Source organism: Eleutherodactylus coqui, chromosome 13, assembly GCF_035609145.1.
Source record: "Eleutherodactylus coqui strain aEleCoq1 chromosome 13, aEleCoq1.hap1, whole genome shotgun sequence".
In the NCBI taxonomy this organism is placed as follows: Eukaryota; Metazoa; Chordata; class Amphibia; order Anura; family Eleutherodactylidae; genus Eleutherodactylus; species Eleutherodactylus coqui.
In genome coordinates this window covers 102,817,325-102,838,176 of record NC_089849.1, presented here as the reverse complement: position 1 = coordinate 102,838,176, position 20,852 = coordinate 102,817,325, and the positions used below count along the sequence as shown (strand labels likewise).

The following is a 20,852-nucleotide window of genomic DNA, read 5'->3' as shown; positions in this document are numbered from 1 at the left end:
GTTCAGTGAGGGGACTCCCTGGGAATGAAGGAATCCCCTACTGCTGCTGTTACAGTGTTCAGTGATGAAGGGACTCTCCGGAGGGATGAAGGAATGCCCTGTCACAGCAGAGACAGGAGATTGCTATGTTCTGTCATTGCTTTCAATGGGGCCGAGGGCATTAGTGCCGGCCCCACTGAAGACAAGGTGAAACCCCTGGGCGAAGGATTCCTCTGCTGCAGCCATCATAGCAGAGACAGGAGATCGCGTTCTTTGCCCATTGCTTTCAATGGGATCGACGCTGCTACCGCCGGCGCCTTTGAAAACAATGGGCTATATCGCAAAAAGAAAGGAGATGCTGTGATGTTTTTTTCTCTTGCAGAATCGCAGGCGTGAAAACATCGCAAATGAGAATGAAGCATTGAAATTCATTGGTTTCATAATCGTACGTTTTCCCACAAAAAACGAGCCCTCACACAACTAATGGAGAAGAAGGTTATGGCGGTCAGAAAACGGCAGAATATAATTATTTCCGAAGATTTTACTATTTAAATGTAGTACAAATTGAAATCCGTTTTCCTTGTGATCGCACAGAATGAAGTCGTGTCGGTGCCTTCACAACAGAAACAAGTGCCCCAAAGTTGGTGGAATTATTTTTTCCCCATTTTGCTCCCCCTAGAAACTTCCTCAGTGCATTATATATGGTAGTACCAGTGATCCAGCTTGTCCCATCACACGAGGCCGCACACGGCTGATGCAAAAATAAACATGAATTTATTTTTTTTTTAAGTGGGGAGGAGAAACATAAAAACAACATATTTCAGGGATTAAAGGTATGTCCAGCTTTTTGGTAAAGCGTTTGGGATCCTACAGATGCCACAGGGCATATTCATATCTGTGCCCATCGTTCCGGTCTTTCTGTGCAGCTCCACCCTTGGCATCATACTAATGCCACGCTAAGCAGCCCCCATTAGCTATAATGAGGTCTGACGTCAGACATACTAAGCAGCATATTTTGCAGATGACACATCACACTATCCCGCCAGGACTGCAGCGGGGGCTCCAGGCAGACCCTCTGACACACATGTGAACCCGGCCTTAGGCTGAGTTCACACTGACGCTCTGATGTTTGGCTCTGGCTTAGAAGCCGAAGAGAAAACCCGGAAGTGCTGGCCTCAGACATCCGCCATCGCCCATAATGTTGTCTGCCCAGAGTGTCATGCCAGAGGCTGCAGATGGAAGACGCTTCTCATAGCAGAAGCAATGCAACATTTCAGTACAAGCCATGTGGAGGGGATTTAAAGTGAAAACACAGCAGAGCCACAACAATCAGCTGCAGATTTGACCACCGCCATATTCTTGCGGGTATTGCGTTGCAGATGCCTTCATGCGAGAACCTTACCTCTTTCTCTGCTTTCGGCTTGCAGGCTGCACATAGGACCATCCTGCCCCCCCACCACCACTGAGGCTTTGTTACAATGTCATCTAGTCTGACCTACACAGATCAGCCGCACCCATCTCCTGCCTTCTGATATTGCAGGGACTATCCATGCAGGTAAAGGTGCTTCACACGCAGCGACTCCAGCAAGAATCGGAACGATTACACTGTGCAACAAAGTTTTCGGAAGAGAAAGTAATTGATACGTTTCTGTGAAATTAAAACTTGCCGATTCCACGGGTAAAACGGAATAGCCGCACGTCTCACGGTCAAGTTATTTAACCCCTTAGTGAGCAAGCATTTTTTTTCGTTTAAAAAATCGTAACTCCTTTATTTATCCATCGCTGTAGGAGGGCTTGTGTTTTGCAAAGCGAGTTGTATTTTTCATTGGTGCTATGTAATGCACCATATAATGTACTGAAAAACTTTTAAAAAGTTCTAAGTGGAGCTGAATGAAAAAACAACCCTGAAATTCCACCATCTTTCAGTGCGTCCTGTTTCTACGGCGCACAAACTGCAACAAAAACGATAACTTTATTCTCTAGGTCCGTTTGATTACTACGATACCAGACTTATGTTTTTGTTTTTTTTTTCCAAATACATTTTTTTTAATTTCCTGCCGCCATCTTCTACGCACAATTAACTTTTATTTTTCCGTCCACATAGTTCTACAATGGCTCATTTTTTGCGAAATGTCCTGTAGTTTGCGTTGGTACCATTTCAGAATACATATGACTTTTTATTGCATTTTTTTTCTTGGAGACGGGGAACCAAAAAAAAAGTGCATTTCTGGCGTTTATTTTATGTTATTTTTTTTTTTTTTCACAACATTCACTGTGCGGGGTAAATAATGCACTACTTTACTTTTTTGTCAACAATTAGTAAAACTTTATTGTTCTCATTTTTACATTTTCTTTTAGCCCTCCTAGGAGACCACAACTTACAATGCTTTGATCGCTCCTGCAGTATTATGTAATACGACAACATTACATCATACTGCAATCTGACAGGCAGTCAATCAGGCCACGGGGACAGTTTGATAGGCATTCTCCCAAGACTTTCAGAAGCCCCCTAGCTGGCATGACACCCGCATGGCTCCCTGTTATCTCATCGTTGGGTGGCCATTCTGGAAATTTCAATACTTAATAGCTGTTGCTGCAAGGTGCTGGCTGTAATAAACAGGCCGTGGTAAGTATGGATGGAGGCAGCCCCAACCCTGCGGGTCTTCTGCTTACCCGTTCGGGTCCTCTTTTTCTTCACTGCAGATACACCTGCAATGTTTTCACTGATGCGAGCGCAGCATGCTCTATCTTTCTGCGATGTGCCTTTTTTATATATCCCACGTATTCCTATGGAGACTTTTTATCGCATCGCTAGAAACACACATTGCAATCTGATTTTCACAGCATCAGCTATTTAGGCAACACTTTCCAGATCACCCAAGATTTTGTGCTATAAGGTTGGACACCGTGGGGGTCATTCACACGGCTGTATGCCTAAACCGCTACGTATATTACACAGCTGTTTACTGGTGTGCGAGCCGCCCATCGCTGTGTAAGGCAGTGATTGCACGTCTTGGCAGGCAGTCTTTAAATTCCCCGCTCTTAGCACTGTTGCATATTAAACTTTGTACACATACTGTAATTGCAGCATTTATTACACGCCCAGACTAAGCCTCCATCTCATAAGATGCATTAAAATAGACCCTGCTGCGTTCTTTGTGCAATAAAAGCACTAGTGATCAGCCATACTGCTATTGACTCCATTCACCATGTGATACATGGTGACGTTATATGCATGTGAATGAGCCCTTATTGGGAAAGCATGTAGAGCTGGTGCGAGCGCTCTGCTTAAATTTACTTACTGCGCCGGGACTAGCTATTCCTTACGTATGGATTTATAGAGCCCTAGCAGAGTTAGTTTACTAGACATAGGTGATACTACACAAAATCAGCGTTAGGCCACCTGCACAGGACCGGGTCGGACTGTGCAGAGAAGTAAGATCCCGAAGCCAGACCGTGATCCGGCTACTATATGCCTAGTCTGTAATGCGGACAGTCTGGCCGGCCCAGCTGCACAGCACAGATGGTCACTCATCGCTATGCGATAGTGTGGCTCTCGCATGGTTGCAGGAGGGATGCAGGGTGGATGGCTTCCATTGACTGCAGTGGAAGCTGTCCGCTTGGGGGGGGGGGGGGGGGGGGGGGGGGGGCCTACAAAAAAAACATGCTGCAGTTTTTTTCTCCGCAAGTGAGGGTGAAACTGCAGTTGCTTTCCGCTTGTGTGCAGGAAAAGTAGCTTTTCCATTGCATGCTATGGGTGGTGTTTTCTGTGGAATACCAAGGCAGATGCCTGCTCTAGATTCTGCAATGCAAGTCTGCCTGTATGCAGCCGGTCTAAGATGTAAGAAGTGCTGACTGGTTCCTAACTCCAGTCCTCAGGACCCCCAACAGGTCAGGATTTCCTCAGAGAACACCTATGCCATACTAGGATATCCTGAAGCCATGACCTGTTGGGGGGCTGTGAGGACTGGAGCACAGGAAACAGCTTTTATAAGCACCATGTGAGCTTCAACATGCAAGTAACATCTAGTCAAAAGCCTACTTTATATCCAGTATGCCCAACAGGCGGCGGCAGCAGCGCACCTAGGCAAGACACACAGGGCAGTCTGTCTCCTCAGCCAAGTCAGTGTGTGCTTGGATGCAGTGAAGTCTTTTGCCCTTGCCATGTGCCTCATGCCAGCAAGATGGAGATGTCAGCCATGTGCAGTGGGGTGTGGACAAGACATAGGTGCTCAGAATATGGAGATCAGTGCTCACATTACGAGGACTGGCAGAGGAGGCCGGCTGCCCAGTGACTCTTGCATCTGAGGCAGGAGAAGTATTGTTACTCTTTAAGGAAGACCATCGGAGGCAAGTGAAGAGGCTTTTAAAGGCCATGCATGTTCCTCTGGGACATCGCAAATAAGGAAGATGGCATAATACCTCTGCAGCACCACCCAGTGGATGGCAATGTGTCTCCAAATCAATGCGTGACCTTTTATACAGGTCTGTAGAGCAATGATTGGAATTGAAAACCAAGCCAGAATTCTACTGCACACTGCTGGGGGCAAACACCCTGAAACAGCTGTCTGTATATGGGCTCTGGTTTGGTTTTCAATTGCCAGACCTGCATAAAGTCCAGACTGATTTGCAGGAATGCTGCCATCCAGTAGGTGGTGCTGCAGTCATTATTCCATTTTCCTTATTTGCATATCTTGAATCCGAGTGATGCTGGTGCCTGCCACCTTGTTGACTTCAAGGCGCTGCATTAGCATGAGGTGCGCTGAGATATCAAGTAGGATTGACTAGATGTTCCTTGCATCTAAGGCACAAACCAAGCTTCAGATGCAGTTTAACAAGTGTCGTGGCAGCTGACATGGTTCCTGGTGAGAGTCTCTTTAGTGACTCTTCCAGGCAACTCCCATTAATGACCCATCCTCAAGGTATGTCAGTAGTCAATCAGCTGAGGAACCCAACTGAACAAGTGTCAGCACCACAACAGGATGGAGTCCAAGCAGATCACAAGGGCCAGAGCAGAGTCAGATGCCTGCGATTACTGCTTCTGCCCTGTATCCATGTTGTGGCATTGACAGGTGCCCAGTGGCAGACCATTATTGATTACCCATCCTGAAGCCTGATCAAAAAGGTTTTCCAGGTAACTATTCAAGACAGAGCTTCCCACAGTATAAGACTCAGCCCACTGTATCCAAAAATACCAAGAGAACCCAAGAGTCCTAAAATTAGAAAACCTACATTTGTTGGAGCTGAAGTCTCAGGGCCGCATGTTTATATAGACCAAGGCCATCCGGCAGTCCTAACATTGTTGGTTGTAGTAGTGTTAGACATTGGCATCAGAAGATCTGTGCTGCTTTATGCCAACTACACTACCCTTGTGATGCCAGTTACCACATACATCACTGATCCTTAGTTACAGCCTGTATTGTACTCCTGAGCCTCATCAACTAGTCACTGACCACACATTGATCCAGTTACAGACATGCTGCAGTTCTGTACAGGAGTGGCCATAGTGACCCCCTGCAGAGAAGACTTCAGCAGCGGTGTCAAGCCGATGCATCTTCATTTTTTGAATCTGGGGACTCCCGAGTGTTGACAACCCCTAATCATTGTGGGACTGTATATTACAAACCTTTTATGGTGTGTACCCTAGAGCTGGCCATATGCCCCAATGTCAAATATCCATCATGTATCACCAGTCAGGCAATTGCGCTTTAACACTAATTCAGGACATAAGCAATTACCAGATGTGTCTGTTGACAGTCAACCAATATGTGCAGCTTTATGACCCCACCATGTTCTCAGTACCCAGACAACTCATGGATGCAACCTTCATTACAAAATACTTTATTCACTTTTATTAGGTCACTTGTTCAAGTCAAACTGTAAACTTATTAAGTACTGACCCTGGGGAACTTGGCCTCCCCCATGTCAGATCCCAGGCAGTAGGACCACCCATCAATTAGATTTTCTCCTTGGAAAAAAATTAAGGGTTAATGGGAACCAGTTTCCCCTCAAACCCACCCAATTCTAACTTAAGGGCAGGATGAGGACTGAAATGTTCATAAAATATCTACCCGAGTCCCCATGTAACCATCAGTGGTAGTGTGAGGGCTAGGCATTAGCGAGAACAGATACAAGGATGGAAGAAAGGTCCAGACAGACGAGTGGCAGTGACAAAAACAACTATTTACAGAGACACACGAGATTCACAGTACGTACACAGAAAAAACATGGAAACAACAAAAGTGCTCAGAAGTCGAAGGTGGTGTGGGTGCCACTGGGGATCTGGAAGTTGTAACCCTCAGAAGTTGCTTCAGGGGCCAAAGATTCCTCCTCATCCTCCTGCAAGTAAAGAGTGTTAGATTAGACGCCATAGAGATCTGCTGCAGCGACGGATTACGGGTTGTCCCCCCCCCCCCCCCAAACCCAATGAAGCCTTCCTGTTTATGGTACGCACCTCAGCAGTGAAGTATTTCTCAATGAGTGTGGCTGATGCCTTGTAGACCTGCTCGTTCTCGTGGGACTGGAGAGCCTCGATGCGGTCTAGGCCACCGCACTCCTCCACCATAAGGCAGAGCTTTTCTGTCTCCCCAAGCTTCTCAGCAGCCTGCAGAACAAACGAGGGTTATAGAGATTTACTACTGGCACTGCAGTCTGCAGCATCCAGGAGAGGGGCACTGCTCTTACCACAAAGATATTGGTGAAGGCATCCAGGATGACCAGCACTGTCTTACTGTCCTTAGCAGAGAGCAGGTTACACAGAGGTTCGATCACACCTGACTGCACCATGTAGATGATCTGGTCCATTGTGCCACCACTGGTGTAGTTGGTGACTGCCCATATGGCCTCCTTCTGTGTCTTGTAGTCACCCTGCAATAAAAGAAGGTGTAAATACTAATGCAAAGTGCCTTGCCACTGACCAAAGACCCTCTACCAATTCTTGGTAGCCTTCAGCTACCAGTGAGGGAAGGTTCCCTACATACACCCATGTTCAGTGGAAACCCATGTGTAGAGCACCCCTAGTGGTGGCAGCGGGTGCAACACAGCACCACGGAGTCTTTACTCATCATGGCAAGGAAACCCAGGAACAAGTCATCTACATTGAGGTTTGCTAGATAAGCAGTGAAAGCTCTGTGGAAGGTGAGCCAATACAGATTAGTTCAGGCCAGAACCTATAGCATGAGGGACCCACCTTCCTGAGGATATCTACGAGGTAGGGAATTAGCCCGTGGTTGAGCACTTCCTGGATCTGATCCTGACGTCCGGCTGTGATATTAGACAGGGTCCAAGCAGCTTCTTTCTGGATGTTGTTCTTTGGATGGTTGAGAAGCTCAGGGAAGACTGCCAGGGCACCAGCATCTAGGACCACCTGGGTCTGCTCATCTGTGCCAGTCACAATATTCCCTATGGTGCGGAGACAAGGAGTCTGCAGAAAAAAAAAAAAACAAAAAAAAAAAAACACACAAATGCTGTCAATTGAAGGGGCGAGTTACTCTTAGGATTTCAATATGACACAAGAGCAACATATGGAACAGCTTGTATTGTCAGTGCATGCAACAATCACTCTAGTGTTAAAGGGAGCCTGTCGAGAGTTAACAGTACCAGGAAGCCCAGAATACACATCAAAAGGCATCTAGCTGAGCCAGGCAGGGACTTCCCATTCCCAGCTACTTTAAGATAGATACCTGCAATATGTATTTGTTCAGAGCCTGTTTTATTCATGGCAGCCTTTGAGTCTTATGCAGTCCAAACCACAGGTAGCATAAAACGCCAAGTTTCCTTTGACAAATCCTGTTTCCCCCAAACTACACTTTACTGTGATTTTCAGGAGGGGGAGGGGTTTGAAGTAGAAGCCCTACCCTGAAAATAAGCACTAGCTACCATGTTTCCCCGAAACTAGGACCTACCTTGAAGACAAGACCTGTCCAAATTTTTTTGTGAGGCCTGAAATATAAGGCCTCCTCTGAAAATAAGACCTAGCTAACCGGCATTCAAAAAAAACAAAAAAAAACAAAAACACACACAATATACTCACCTGGTCTGCAGTGTCCCAATACCTCCAGCAGCACTGAGGCAAACTGTCCTTCCCATCTCACAGCTTCTTCCTGGTGATGGGGCTTTGAATACCCTGCCTCCAGCAGAGCATGTGCTGTGATTGGCCGGCACTTGATGAGCCAATCATGGCCAGTGAATGTCAATCATACTACACGCTTTCCTGGAGGGGTATTCAAAGCCCCATCACCAGGAAGTTCAGCTGTGAGATAGGGATGATGAAGTTTGCCACAGCGCAGCTGAAGACCATCAGGATGCTGTGGACCAGGTGAGTATAAATGCCCCCACCCTTTGGGGAAACACGGTAGTGGCAAAGTAGCTTAATACCCCAATAAGTTGCTGCACACGTAAAATGTAGTTTAAGGGCATTCACCCTCCACAAGTGTTACCCCATTACCAGAACTCACCACTATAGTTAGCTCTTTGCACCCCAGCAGCTGTACCATCCTGGGGACCAGCCCTGTATGCACCACAACATCAATACGATCATTGGCACCATCAGTGAGGTAGGAGATAGCCCAGCAGGTGTCGGCAAGGACCTCCCGGTCATCGTGGTGCAGGAGCCTGACCAGCGTGGGCAGGATCTGCTGCACAGCTTCCAGGGGAGGAGCCGGGTTCTTGTTACGACACAAGTTGGACAGGGTCCAAGTGAGATTACGCAGATAACCAGTCTGGGAAGGAGAGGAGAAAGGAGTCAAATATGAAAGACTGTTATTCTTCTACAGTCCTATGTAGAGATCCAAGCTTACCGTCAGAGAGTAGAGGTCAGGAATAGCAAGTAGCGCCAGTAGAGGTTCCACCGCACCATGTTTTATAACCAGATCTCTGTAGGCAGAACCATCACCTGCAGGAGGAAGAGAGTTCCAGGGCATTGGAAGAGTATAATGAGTATTTGCAACCCACCTAAGCACACTGGTGGGGAGGGAGTCTTGTTAAGGACCTACCGCAGTTAACTGGAGGCGCTATAGAAAGCATGCAGAATCCAGAGGCTAGTAAGTCCAACATGACCATAAAATACTTAATTTCCCATTTGGAGGTACAACAAGGTATTAAAAACTGTGGGATTACCCAAAAGACTTCCTAGGTCTCTGAAGTTGTACTCACCTGCAATGTTTCCCAGAGCCCACACCGCTTGCTCACTGATGTGGGAATGAGGAGATGCCAGCAGCGAGATGAAGGCTGGGATGGCGCCACCATCCACCACAGCTTTGGTCTGGTCAGAGTTACCCGATGCAATGTTTGTCAAAGCCCAGGAAGCCTCAAACTGAATGGGGCTGCAGTCAGTGCAGCTCAGGAAGGACACTAATTTTGGTATGAGGCCAGCCTGGATGATGCGGTCAATGGGAGGCTCCCGCTCTCTGGACAGAAGCTTCCTGCAAACAGAAGGAAGTCTAGTCAAGACCTTGATAGCATATTGGCATGTCTGAGATGTGAAGGAGTGTCTCAAGGCTGACCTGTGCTTCTATAATTGCATTCCAAGACTTTATGTAGCAGTATGAAGGCTCATTTATGGGAAGAATTGTATTCAGTATCATTTTGAGATCTAGTTTTAGTTTCTGGTAGGACACACACAGGTGAGGTAGATTCTCCTCAGTGTACACACACAGGTGAGGTAGATTCTCCTCAGTGTACACACACACACACACAGGTGAGGTAGATTCTCCTCAGTGTACACACACAGGTGAGGTAGATTCTCCTCAGTGTACACACACACACACAGGTGAGGTAGATTCTCCTCAGTGTACACACACACACAGGTGAGGTAGATTCTCCTCAGTGTACACACACACAGGTGAGGTAGATTCTCCTCAGTGTACACACACACACAGGTGAGGTAGATTCTCCTCAGTGTACACACACACACAGGTGAGGTAGATTCTCCTCAGTGTACACACACACACACACAGGTGAGGTAGATTCTCCTCAGTGTACACACACACACACACACAGGTGAGGTAGATTCTCCTCAGTGTACACACACACACACACACAGGTGAGGTAGATTCTCCTCAGTGTACACACACACACACACACAGGTGAGGTAGATTCTCCTCAGTGTACACACACACACACACACACAGGTGAGGTAGATTCTCCTCAGTGTACACACACACACACAGGTGAGGTAGATTCTCCTCAGTGTACACACACACACAGGTGAGGTAGATTCTCCTCAGTGTACACACACACACACAGGTGAGGTAGATTCTCCTCAGTGTACACACACACACACAGGTGAGGTAGATTCTCCTCAGTGTACACACACACACAGGTGAGGTAGATTCTCCTCAGTGTACACACACACACAGGTGAGGTAGATTCTCCTCAGTGTACACACACGTGAGGTAGATTCTCCTCAGTGTACACACACACAGGTGAGGTAGATTCTCCTCAGTGTACACACACACAGGTGAGGTAGATTCTCCTCACTGTACACACAGGTGAGGTAGATTCTCCTCACTGTACACACAGGTGAGGTAGATTCTCCTCACTGTACACACAGGTGAGGTAGATTCTCCTCAGTGTACACACACACACATACAGGTGAGGTAGATTCTCCTCAGTGTACACACACACACATACAGGTGAGGTAGATTCTCCTCAGTGTACACACACACACATACAGGTGAGGTAGATTCTCCTCAGTGTACACACACACAGGTGAGGTAGATTCTCCTCAGTGTACACACACACAGGTGAGGTAGATTCTCCTCAGTGTACACACACACAGGTGAGGTAGATTCTCCTCAGTGTACACACACACAGGTGAGGTAGATTCTCCTCAGTGTACACACACACAGGTGAGGTAGATTCTCCTCAGTGTACACACACACAGGTGAGGTAGATTCTCCTCAGTGTACACACACAGGTGAGGTAGATTCTCCTCAGTGTACACACACACACACACAGGTGAGGTAGATTCTCCTCAGTGTACACACACACACAGGTGAGGTAGATTCTCCTCAGTGTACACACACACACAGGTGAGGTAGATTCTCCTCAGTGTACACACACACACACAGGTGAGGTAGATTCTCCTCACTGTACACACACACACACACACAGGTGAGGTAGATTCTCCTCACTGTACACACACACACACAGGTGAGGTAGATTCTCCTCACTGTACACACACACACACAGGTGAGGTAGATTCTCCTCACTGTACACACACACACACACAGGTGAGGTAGATTCTCCTCAGTGTACACACAGGTGAGGTAGATTCTCCTCAGTGTACACACACACACACACACACGTGAGGTAGATTCTCCTCAGTGTACACACACACACACACACGTGAGGTAGATTCTCCTCAGTGTACACACACACACGTGAGGTAGATTCTCCTCAGTGTACACACACACAGGTGAGGTAGATTCTCCTCAGTGTACACACACACAGGTGAGGTAGATTCTCCTCACTGTACACACAGGTGAGGTAGATTCTCCTCAGTGTACACACACACACATACAGGTGAGGTAGATTCTCCTCAGTGTACACACACACACATACAGGTGAGGTAGATTCTCCTCAGTGTACACACACACAGGTGAGGTAGATTCTCCTCAGTGTACACACACACAGGTGAGGTAGATTCTCCTCAGTGTACACACACACAGGTGAGGTAGATTCTCCTCAGTGTACACACACACACAGGTGAGGTAGATTCTCCTCAGTGTACACACACACACAGGTGAGGTAGATTCTCCTCAGTGTACACACACACAGGTGAGGTAGATTCTCCTCAGTGTACACACACACAGGTGAGGTAGATTCTCCTCAGTGTACACACACAGGTGAGGTAGATTCTCCTCAGTGTACACACACAGGTGAGGTAGATTCTCCTCAGTGTACACACACACACACACACAGGTGAGGTAGATTCTCCTCAGTGTACACACACACAGGTGAGGTAGATTCTCCTCAGTGTACACACACACACAGGTGAGGTAGATTCTCCTCAGTGTACACACACACAGGTGAGGTAGATTCTCCTCAGTGTACACACACACACACAGGTGAGGTAGATTCTCCTCAGTGTACACACACACAGGTGAGGTAGATTCTCCTCAGTGTACACACACACACACAGGTGAGGTAGATTCTCCTCAGTGTACACAAACACACACAGGTGAGGTAGATTCTCCTCAGTGTACACACACACACACAGGTGAGGTAGATTCTCCTCACTGTACACACACACACACACACACAGGTGAGGTAGATTCTCCTCACTGTACACACACACACACACAGGTGAGGTAGATTCTCCTCAGTGTACACACAGGTGAGGTAGATTCTCCTCAGTGTACACACAGGTGAGGTAGATTCTCCTCAGTGTACACACAGGTGAGGTAGATTCTCCTCAGTGTACACACACACACACACACAGGTGAGGTAGATTCTCCTCAGTGTACACACACACACACAGGTGAGGTAGATTCTCCTCAGTGTACACACACACACAGGTGAGGTAGATTCTCCTCAGTGTACACACACACACAGGTGAGGTAGATTCTCCTCAGTGTACACACACACAGGTGAGGTAGATTCTCCTCAGTGTACACACACACAGGTGAGGTAGATTCTCCTCAGTGTACACACACACACAGGTGAGGTAGATTCTCCTCAGTGTACACACACACAGGTGAGGTAGATTCTCCTCAGTGTACACACACACACACACGTGAGGTAGATTCTCCTCAGTGTACACACACACACACAGTGAGGTAGATTCTCCTCAGTGTACACACACACAGGTGAGGTAGATTCTCCTCAGTGTACACACACAGGTGAGGTAGATTCTCCTCAGTGTACACACACAGGTGAGGTAGATTCTCCTCAGTGTACACACACAGGTGAGGTAGATTCTCCTCAGTGTACACACACAGGTGAGGTAGATTCTCCTCAGTGTACACACACAGGTGAGGTAGATTCTCCTCAGTGTACACACACAGGTGAGGTAGATTCTCCTCAGTGTACACACACAGGTGAGGTAGATTCTCCTCAGTGTACACACACAGGTGAGGTAGATTCTCCTCAGTGTACACACACAGGTGAGGTAGATTCTCCTGTGTACACACAGGTGAGGTAGATTCTCCTGTGTACACACACACACACACACACACACACACACACGTTAGGTAGATTCTCCTCAGTGTACACACACACACACACACACACACACGTGAGGTAGATTCTCCTCAGTGTACACACACAGGTGAGGTAGATTCTCCTCAGTGTACACACAGGTGAGGTAGATTCTCCTGTGTACACACACACACACGTGAGGTAGATTCTCCTCAGTGTACACACACACACACACACACACGTGAGGTAGATTCTCCTCAGTGTACACACACACACACACAGGTGAGGTAGATTCTCCTCAGTGTACACACACACACACAGGTGAGGTAGATTCTCCTCAGTGTACACACACACACACACAGGTGAGGTAGATTCTCCTCAGTGTACACACACACACAGGTGAGGTAGATTCTCCTCAGTGTACACACACACACACACACACACACACAGGTGAGGGAGATTCTCCTCAGTGTACACACACAGGTGAGGTAGATTCTCCTCAGTGTACACACACAGGTGAGGTAGATTCTCCTCAGTGTACACACACACACACACACACACACACAGGTGAGGGAGATTCTCCTCAGTGTACACACACAGGTGAGGTAGATTCTCCTCAGTGTACACACACAGGTGAGGTAGATTCTCCTCAGTGTACACACACACACAGGTGAGGGAGATTCTCCTCAGTGTACACACACAGGTGAGGTAGATTCTCCTCAGTGTACACACACACACACACAGGTGAGGGAGATTCTCCTCAGTGTACACACACAGGTGAGGTAGATTCTCCTCAGTGTACACACACACACACAGGTGAGGTAGATTCTCCTCAGTGTACACACACACACACAGGTGAGGTAGATTCTCCTCAGTGTACACACACACACACACAGGTGAGGTAGATTCTCCTCAGTGTACACACACACACACACACACACACAGGTGAGGTAGATTCTCCTCAGTGTACACACACACAGGTGAGGTAGATTCTCCTCAGTGTACACACACACACGTGAGGTAGATTCTCCTCAGTGTACACACACACACACGTGAGGTAGATTCTCCTCAGTGTACACACACACACACAGGTGAGGTAGATTCTCCGCAGTGTACACACAGGTGAGGTAGATTCTCCTCAGTGTACACACACACACACAGGTGAGGTAGATTCTCCTCAGTGTACACACACACACACACACACACACAGGTGAGGTAGATTCTCCTCAGTGTACACACACACACACACACACACACACACAGGTGAGGTAGAACACACAAAGTTGGTTTATGAAGTAAAATTCACATGACAACTTGTGTCTGTTAACTACATGGCAGTTAGGTGACGGACATCCATGTAATATGATTGCTCTGGCAGAACAGGAGCTGCTCAGAGGGTCCCAGCAAGGAATCTGTATGACTCCCTTACACCCCACCAAGGACTACCGGCTAGGGATGTCACCATGAGGTAATGGCTTCTGCAGGTCATCAGGATTCTGGTAATGCTGATTTTTAATAGAAAAACTTTCATAAAATTTATGAGAGACTTAAAAACTAGTTGGGTTGTCAGAAGACCACTGCTATCCAAACCCAGCATCAGGGCATATGACAGGGGTCCCAATGTGGAAACACAGCCACAACAGTGGCTCTAGTTCTGGTAGACTCATGTGATCCTTGTATTACAGGATCTCCATCCACCTGACATGAATGGTTAGCTCAGGGGGAACTAGATGGCTGCAGCTTGCCCTGCCAACAGTCACCTGAGTTTCCAGGTTTTGAAAGGGGTTTGATCCTTGGAGTATATTCATGTCAGAGACCCCATCCTGCCCCAGGGACCGGGAGCTCTGTCAAACCTAGCCACATCTTGCATCCTAGATGAAGGGACCAGCAGGATATGGAAAAAAGGGGTAAATTCAGAGTGATATTTCCTAGTAGGACTAATAGCTAACTGCAAACAAGAGGGCCATGTAATCCATTCACACCCAGCAATCATGTCACAGGCTGTTAATGGGCTGACGGAGGAAGCCTTGTCTTCCAACACTATAGATGCTGTGGCTGAGTTGAAAGGGGTTAAACCAAGCTGACCATACACCCCTACAGTTAGTGCAAGCGTAGTGCTTCTGTGCATTAAGTGGCCTGGAGCAGTATCCTCCAAGTCTGGTCTTGGACTTACCTTGCAGCTTGGGTGGCCTGCAGCTGGAACTCTATGCTAGGGCTAGACATCCCACGGATGATCTCCTCCACACTCCACTGAGACGAGGTCTACAAACAAAGAGCCAAGTAAGGACTTGTTCTCACTGGGTTTGGCCTCACTTAGCCATTTCATATGAGCAGAGGGATAGAAAAAAAGCTAAGAATATTCCCACCAATTTTAGTGAGTAGAGAAAAATATATAATTTATGGCTGTTCCATTTCAGTTTTTCAAATGGAAACACTTTTTCTGGAAAGGAAAAGTAACATTGAAATCAATGCAAAAAGACAAACAAACCTTCTGTTTATCTGCTTTTAAAGCAGAACAGAAACTGAAAAGGTTAACAAAGGCCAATGCAAGTGAGAACAAGCCCCAATCTGCTGCAGTACAGCCTCCAGACCCTCAGATGGTCTGTGGGACCCACTAGTGTTATACTAGTATATGGATGACCATCTGTTTATTAAAGGGCCAGTCCATTCTATAACTAAAGTTTCATTGCTGCATCAAAGGACATTTTCCAACTCTTAAGGCTCATTTACACGCAAAGACAATCTCAAATGTTTGACAGATTGACAGTTCTAGAAATCATTTTGCAGAAAGTGCTAACACTAATGCCAGATATCACTTTATTAGCTTAGTTTGTGTAAAGTGAGCCCCCAGGAGCTGCTTGCACAGCATTTGGTCTGAGCTCTGCATACAACTCCATTGTTCTCGCATGGGCTGTTAGCTGATTACAATGTGATCAGCGTTCCCATGCAGAACACAGCATGTGGTCCCTGCCATCTCAAGCTGAACGATGGATTTTAAGCTCACCTTAAAGTCATTGTTCAGCTGAAGAGTGAATGATGGCAGCATTTACACAATGATTATCACTTAAATGCCATCGTTTGAATGAATTTTGAGCAATAATCGTGTGTAATGGGGCTTTAGGGCATGTTCACATGGGATGTATTTACTGTGGAATGCCTGCAGCAGAGTGTGTAGCCATTTGGGGTGGATTTTGATGTCTAATGAGGAACTCGCCCTTCATGTGGAAGAGGTGACCCCACAGCATCTTAAACCAGCAGCATATCTGATGCTAAAGCCAAGTTCGGCACAGATTCTTCTGCACCTGGACAAGATTTTGAAAGTCATTGCTTTGCTGCTACTGATCTCCCACGCAGCAGGTCCACACACCAGGTGAGCCCAGGGTGAACACGGTCTTACGTGGGATTTCCTGCAGCAAATCCACAGGTCTCCCCCTCCAACTGAGGAGGTAAGAGCTGCCAGACCTGCACCAAATTGTGGGTTTGCTGCAGCAGCATGTCAGGTGTGAACATCTTTATAGGCCATTTTAATCCCTCAGATTAACATCTGCTTGCTGTCAGTGACTTGAACTGCTTACCACCCCAATGCTAGTTTCTCTGGTTTACCAAGCTGCAAGTCCTTATTTACATTGATATGTCAACAGACCCACAGTGGTGTCTGCAGGACTAGGGTTAGGCCGGTCTCACACCCAGGTTTAAATTGCAGAATCTGCGATAGTCACCCGAACGGATGATCTGCGGTATTCTGCACACATTCAGACAAGAGAACATTTGATTTCCACTGGGGGATTGCAGCATGTTCCATTTTCATGCAATGGAAGCTGTCCAATCCACAACCCAGCCACAGTTGACAGTGCGGATTGCCGTGGGTACATGTGACCTTTGTCTAGTGGTGGCATAGAAAAAAACGTTTAAGTCTGTATGGTGCATGACAGTTGGCGAGTTGCCACGCATCTGCAGTAAAGAAACTGAACAGAGTGCACACGGACACCAGACAGTCGTAGCTGGATTCCACTGTGGGCTCCCACATGTGAAATCTGACCTGTCCCGGCAAGACCAGCCTTACACTGACAACAAGCATACATTAAAGTGGTGAGGAACTGAATCACCTTAGTTAATCATGTTGCCCCAAGCCCTTACCTGGCCATTCTGGTTCTTCTCCTGCAGAGGGGACGTTGGCTCATCTGGGAAGAAGTTGACGTTCCTCCTCTTCAGCAGCTGGTCATCTTTCTTGGCCTTGCGGAGCTCCACATTGACCTCCACCCTCCTGCGTCTCATCTCCTGTAGAAGATAGAAGGGTCAGATCTTCCTGCGGGGCTCTTATGATTGCTCGGCACCCGCAACGTTACTCACCGTGGTGTCCTTGCCCTTGTTCTTGAAGCGGTTCAGGCGAGCGGCAGCATTCTCATTGTTGGACATGTTCACAGTGTGAAGGTAAACCAGGAACAAGATGTGCAACTAAAGGAACGACAACAGGTGAGTACAGACCACCACCCTGGTAACAGGGGACCACTGTACTGCAGACAACACCTCAGTACCCACTGAACCCATCTGACCTGCTACAACAAAGTAGTGACCACTGGCGTAACTATAGGGGATGCAGTTGCACCCGGGCCCAGGACCCTTGGGGGGCCCATAAGGCCTCTCTTTTCATATAGTAAGCCTAGTAGTATGAATAAAGCATTGTAGTTGGGGCTCTGTTACGGGTTTTGCATTGGGGCCCAGAAGCCTCAAGTTACGCCTCTAGTAGTGACAGACACCCTCCCTGCCGACCTCCTTATAGTGGCCGATGCTTGTAGTTGCAGGCATGGCTTATGCCTGCAGTTACAAGCTCCAGGCACTACACAGAGGCTTCCGCTCCAACCTGTGTATTTGTAACATGCACCTGCTAAGCTGATTGGTTTGGGTGGTTTGGGTCATGAGCAATGGACCCCAGCCCATCAACTATAGGTGATCTATTCTGACATAGATCAATAGCATTTCCTGGGGAAAAGCCTTTAAATGAGTTGTCTAGTTACAAAGTCATGTTAACCCCTTAAGGATGCAATCATGCCAATAGTTGCAAATGGCAACTGCAGCCTCTGGTTGACAGGCAGCAGGCATCCGACTTCCCCTGAGGAGTGATGGGGCTGCAGTACGAGACCACCAAGGACAGGCAAGTGCTTGGTTCTATTTCCAATCACTTGGTCCCACCTTTATAATAGGACTTTGACCAGACAATCCAGACCATCTCTGCCGCCTGCAGCGCACTCAATCCCTGGGCATTCTGAGTGATGGGGATGACATCACAAGTCATCCAGTCCTTCTCCAATTCTGCACAGCGTGGACTGGCACATGTGCGAGTCATTTAGCCCCATTGGGGTAGAGTAGACTGGCACATGCACTGGCCCACAGAGTGGCACAAGTAACCATGACTGATGGTATAGCAGACAACGCTCAGACAGCGGCCGGGGATTGGAGTGCATCATAGTTAAAAATACATTCACTGGCTTGTTAAAGTTTGAATCATTTAGTGTAAACATGGCCAACAAATGCATGAAGTGAGTAAGTGAATGAATTATCGGTCAAGCACCAGTCGTTGCTCATACATCACTTGGTTTAAATACTGATCAGCAAATGACAGCGATCCCATTATACAGGTATGGCTGTATAAACAATAATACAGTGATGGTCTGGTGGGCTTTCAGAAGCCCCCAGCTGCCATGGCAACTGAACAGCACCCCACAATCTCATCACTGGGGGCAGTTCTGTTCTCAGAATTAATGGTGGCATTTAAAAGGTTAACAGCTGCGATCAGCAGAAGCACTGACGGCAGCTGCTGGGGGTGACGTCAGCTGTGAGCCTGCGTTGTATGGGGTGGGAGAGAACCCCCCATAACGCAACTATACACCATGGAGTATTAAGGCCTCATGGCCACTGGGTAAATGGAATTGTGGAATCTGCAGTGGATTTTGCCCATAGGGAATCATTGCCATCCGCGGGTCCATTAAATTGATTTTTGCACCTGCGGATGGCATTTTAAAAGCATTGCGTTTTTCATGCGCAGGAGAAAAAAAACGCAGCATGCTCCATTTGCCACGGATCGGCAACATTTCTATCACATTGATAGCAATGTGTGCGGATATCGGCATGCAATAAAATGCCATTTAAAGCAAATCCGCGGCAGATTCTGCGCGGAGTGTATTTTTTGAGTGGACATGAGGCCTAAGGGTTAAACTGACCGCACAAACTCATAGTTTGCTCTGGGAAACAATTATCCTTACGTACATCCTTAAGACACTACTGAAGAGACCCCATTGGCTGCACTGGTGGGGGTCTGCTCAGCTGTGCAGCATTTTACTGCATGCAAGACCTGATATTTCAAGCCGGAGCGGCGGCAGAACCTCCGACCGGAGACACAAGCGCAGATGTGACCGGACCATCATATCTACAAGATGACTTTGTTTCTTAGGCAGCCTCTACACCCGCGTCAGTCTGGGCTCAGATCCTCCAAAAACAGGGCAGAGACGTTAATCCTGAACGGATCCCTCCCTTTCATTAATTTCAAAAAAGGTTTCAAAGAGAAAGCAGACAGAACACCTTCAGGTTTGTCAGAAGACACAGACGGCGCTATTCCCCATACTAACGGAACCAGACCTGTTTACTTCCTGTTTTTTTGGAAAGTCCATTGAAGTTGCTTAAAAAAAAACAAAAAAAACTAACTTTGTTTCACTTCAGTTTGACTCCAAAAATCAGCAGGAAGCCCCCCTGAACCGACCACCAGGTGAGAGCAGCCCAAGGAGGGGCAAAAGTCTACCAAAACATCCATTCGGTGGCCTTTAACAAGTCCTTTCTACCAGATTACTCAGTCCCTCTTCCCCAGAGCAGTCACACTGTTACTGCCACCAGTCCCTGAACCCTTCAGGCTCATCTGACAAGCCACCAGCTCTCAGACAGGAGTTCTACTCACTGACTGCAAGCACTGATAGAGCCTTCTACATGCCTATCCGACAAGATCCCATAAAACTTCAGCTAGAGTCGGGAAAGTTCCCGGCCGCCCCAACCCCTCCCGCTGACCCCTCCCCTGCCCGCAGCACAAAGAGCAGCATGTGGCGCCCCCAGCTTATGTAACCTGTAATACAGGCAGCGGGCTCCGGCATCATGGACGAGCCACGAGGACCCCATTAAGGCTGGAGGCGCCCGGGGTGTCAGCGCATTAAACCACGGACGTAACAGCCTACAGGGAAGCCAACCCCATCAGCTGAAACCTCCCCGGTTTAGGACAACGTGCGCCTGGAGACCTAAGGGGTTAATCCTAACAGCTGGAATCCGTTAACTACTAGCCATAAGTCCCAACAGAAGCCGCCCAGGGGAGCGCGGCGACCGGCACCGAGGCAGCTCTATCCCCCGCCGCATGGAAGTTACCGGGTCCGAAGGCGCCGCTAGTACCGGCCGCAGTGACAGCTCCGCCCGCCCCGCGTGCTCTCACCTCTCCTGCTCACTCCGGAATGTAGCGTGCTCCCGGCCGCCGAGTTTAAATGTCCGGCGGAGCTGTGCACTGATTGGTCAGTTTGGGGAACAGCAGCGCTTTCATTGGTCCGTTTAAAAGAGGCCGGCTCCAGTCCCGCGAGACTAACCCTTTGTGTCCCGACTGGAACTGCGGTTGACGACCCTTCAACTGTCAGCGAGTGACAGCCCCCTGCCCGATATATGGGGGTCCTCATAGAGAATGTGCCTGTGTACCAGTCCGTTAA

General features: G+C 47.9%; 1 protein-coding gene across 2 annotated transcripts; it reads right to left on the bottom strand.

Moving 5' to 3' along the window:
- Window positions 1–5,804: 5,804 nt before the first annotated feature.
- KPNA2 (karyopherin subunit alpha 2) lies at window positions 5,805–20,608 on the bottom strand. Of its 2 annotated transcripts, none has more exons than XM_066587575.1 (11): window positions 20,588–20,608; window positions 17,473–17,577; window positions 17,260–17,400; window positions 15,296–15,384; window positions 9,133–9,401; window positions 8,778–8,872; window positions 8,436–8,699; window positions 7,169–7,402; window positions 6,664–6,846; window positions 6,434–6,583; window positions 5,805–6,318 (listed from the first exon to the last, which is right to left on the bottom strand). In XM_066587575.1, exons 2-11 carry the CDS (start codon window positions 17,536–17,538, stop codon window positions 6,226–6,228), a joined length of 1,584 nt encoding a protein of 527 aa, XP_066443672.1. In that variant the 5' UTR covers window positions 17,539–17,577; window positions 20,588–20,608; the 3' UTR covers window positions 5,805–6,225. The 2 variants fall into 2 exon arrangements, with proteins under 2 accessions (XP_066443672.1, XP_066443671.1); XM_066587574.1 differs by having other exon boundaries at window positions 20,524–20,602.
- Between the last annotated feature and the right edge of the window lie 244 nt (window positions 20,609–20,852).

What these genes read in the sequence shown, in the direction of transcription:
- KPNA2 (XM_066587575.1), bottom strand. Translation starts at nt 17,538, where the DNA reads ATGTCCAACAATGAGAATGCTGCCGCTCGCCTGAACCGCTTCAAGAAC. An exon ending in CTGACCTCTACTCTCTGACG is followed by an intron (nt 8,700 to 8,777) that starts GTAAGCTTGGAT and finishes TCTCCTTCCCAG; the next exon opens with ACTGGTTATCTGCGTAATCT. An exon ending in TCGTAGATATCCTCAGGAAG is followed by an intron (nt 6,847 to 7,168) that starts GTGGGTCCCTCA and finishes CTTTTATTGCAG; the next exon opens with GGTGACTACAAGACACAGAA.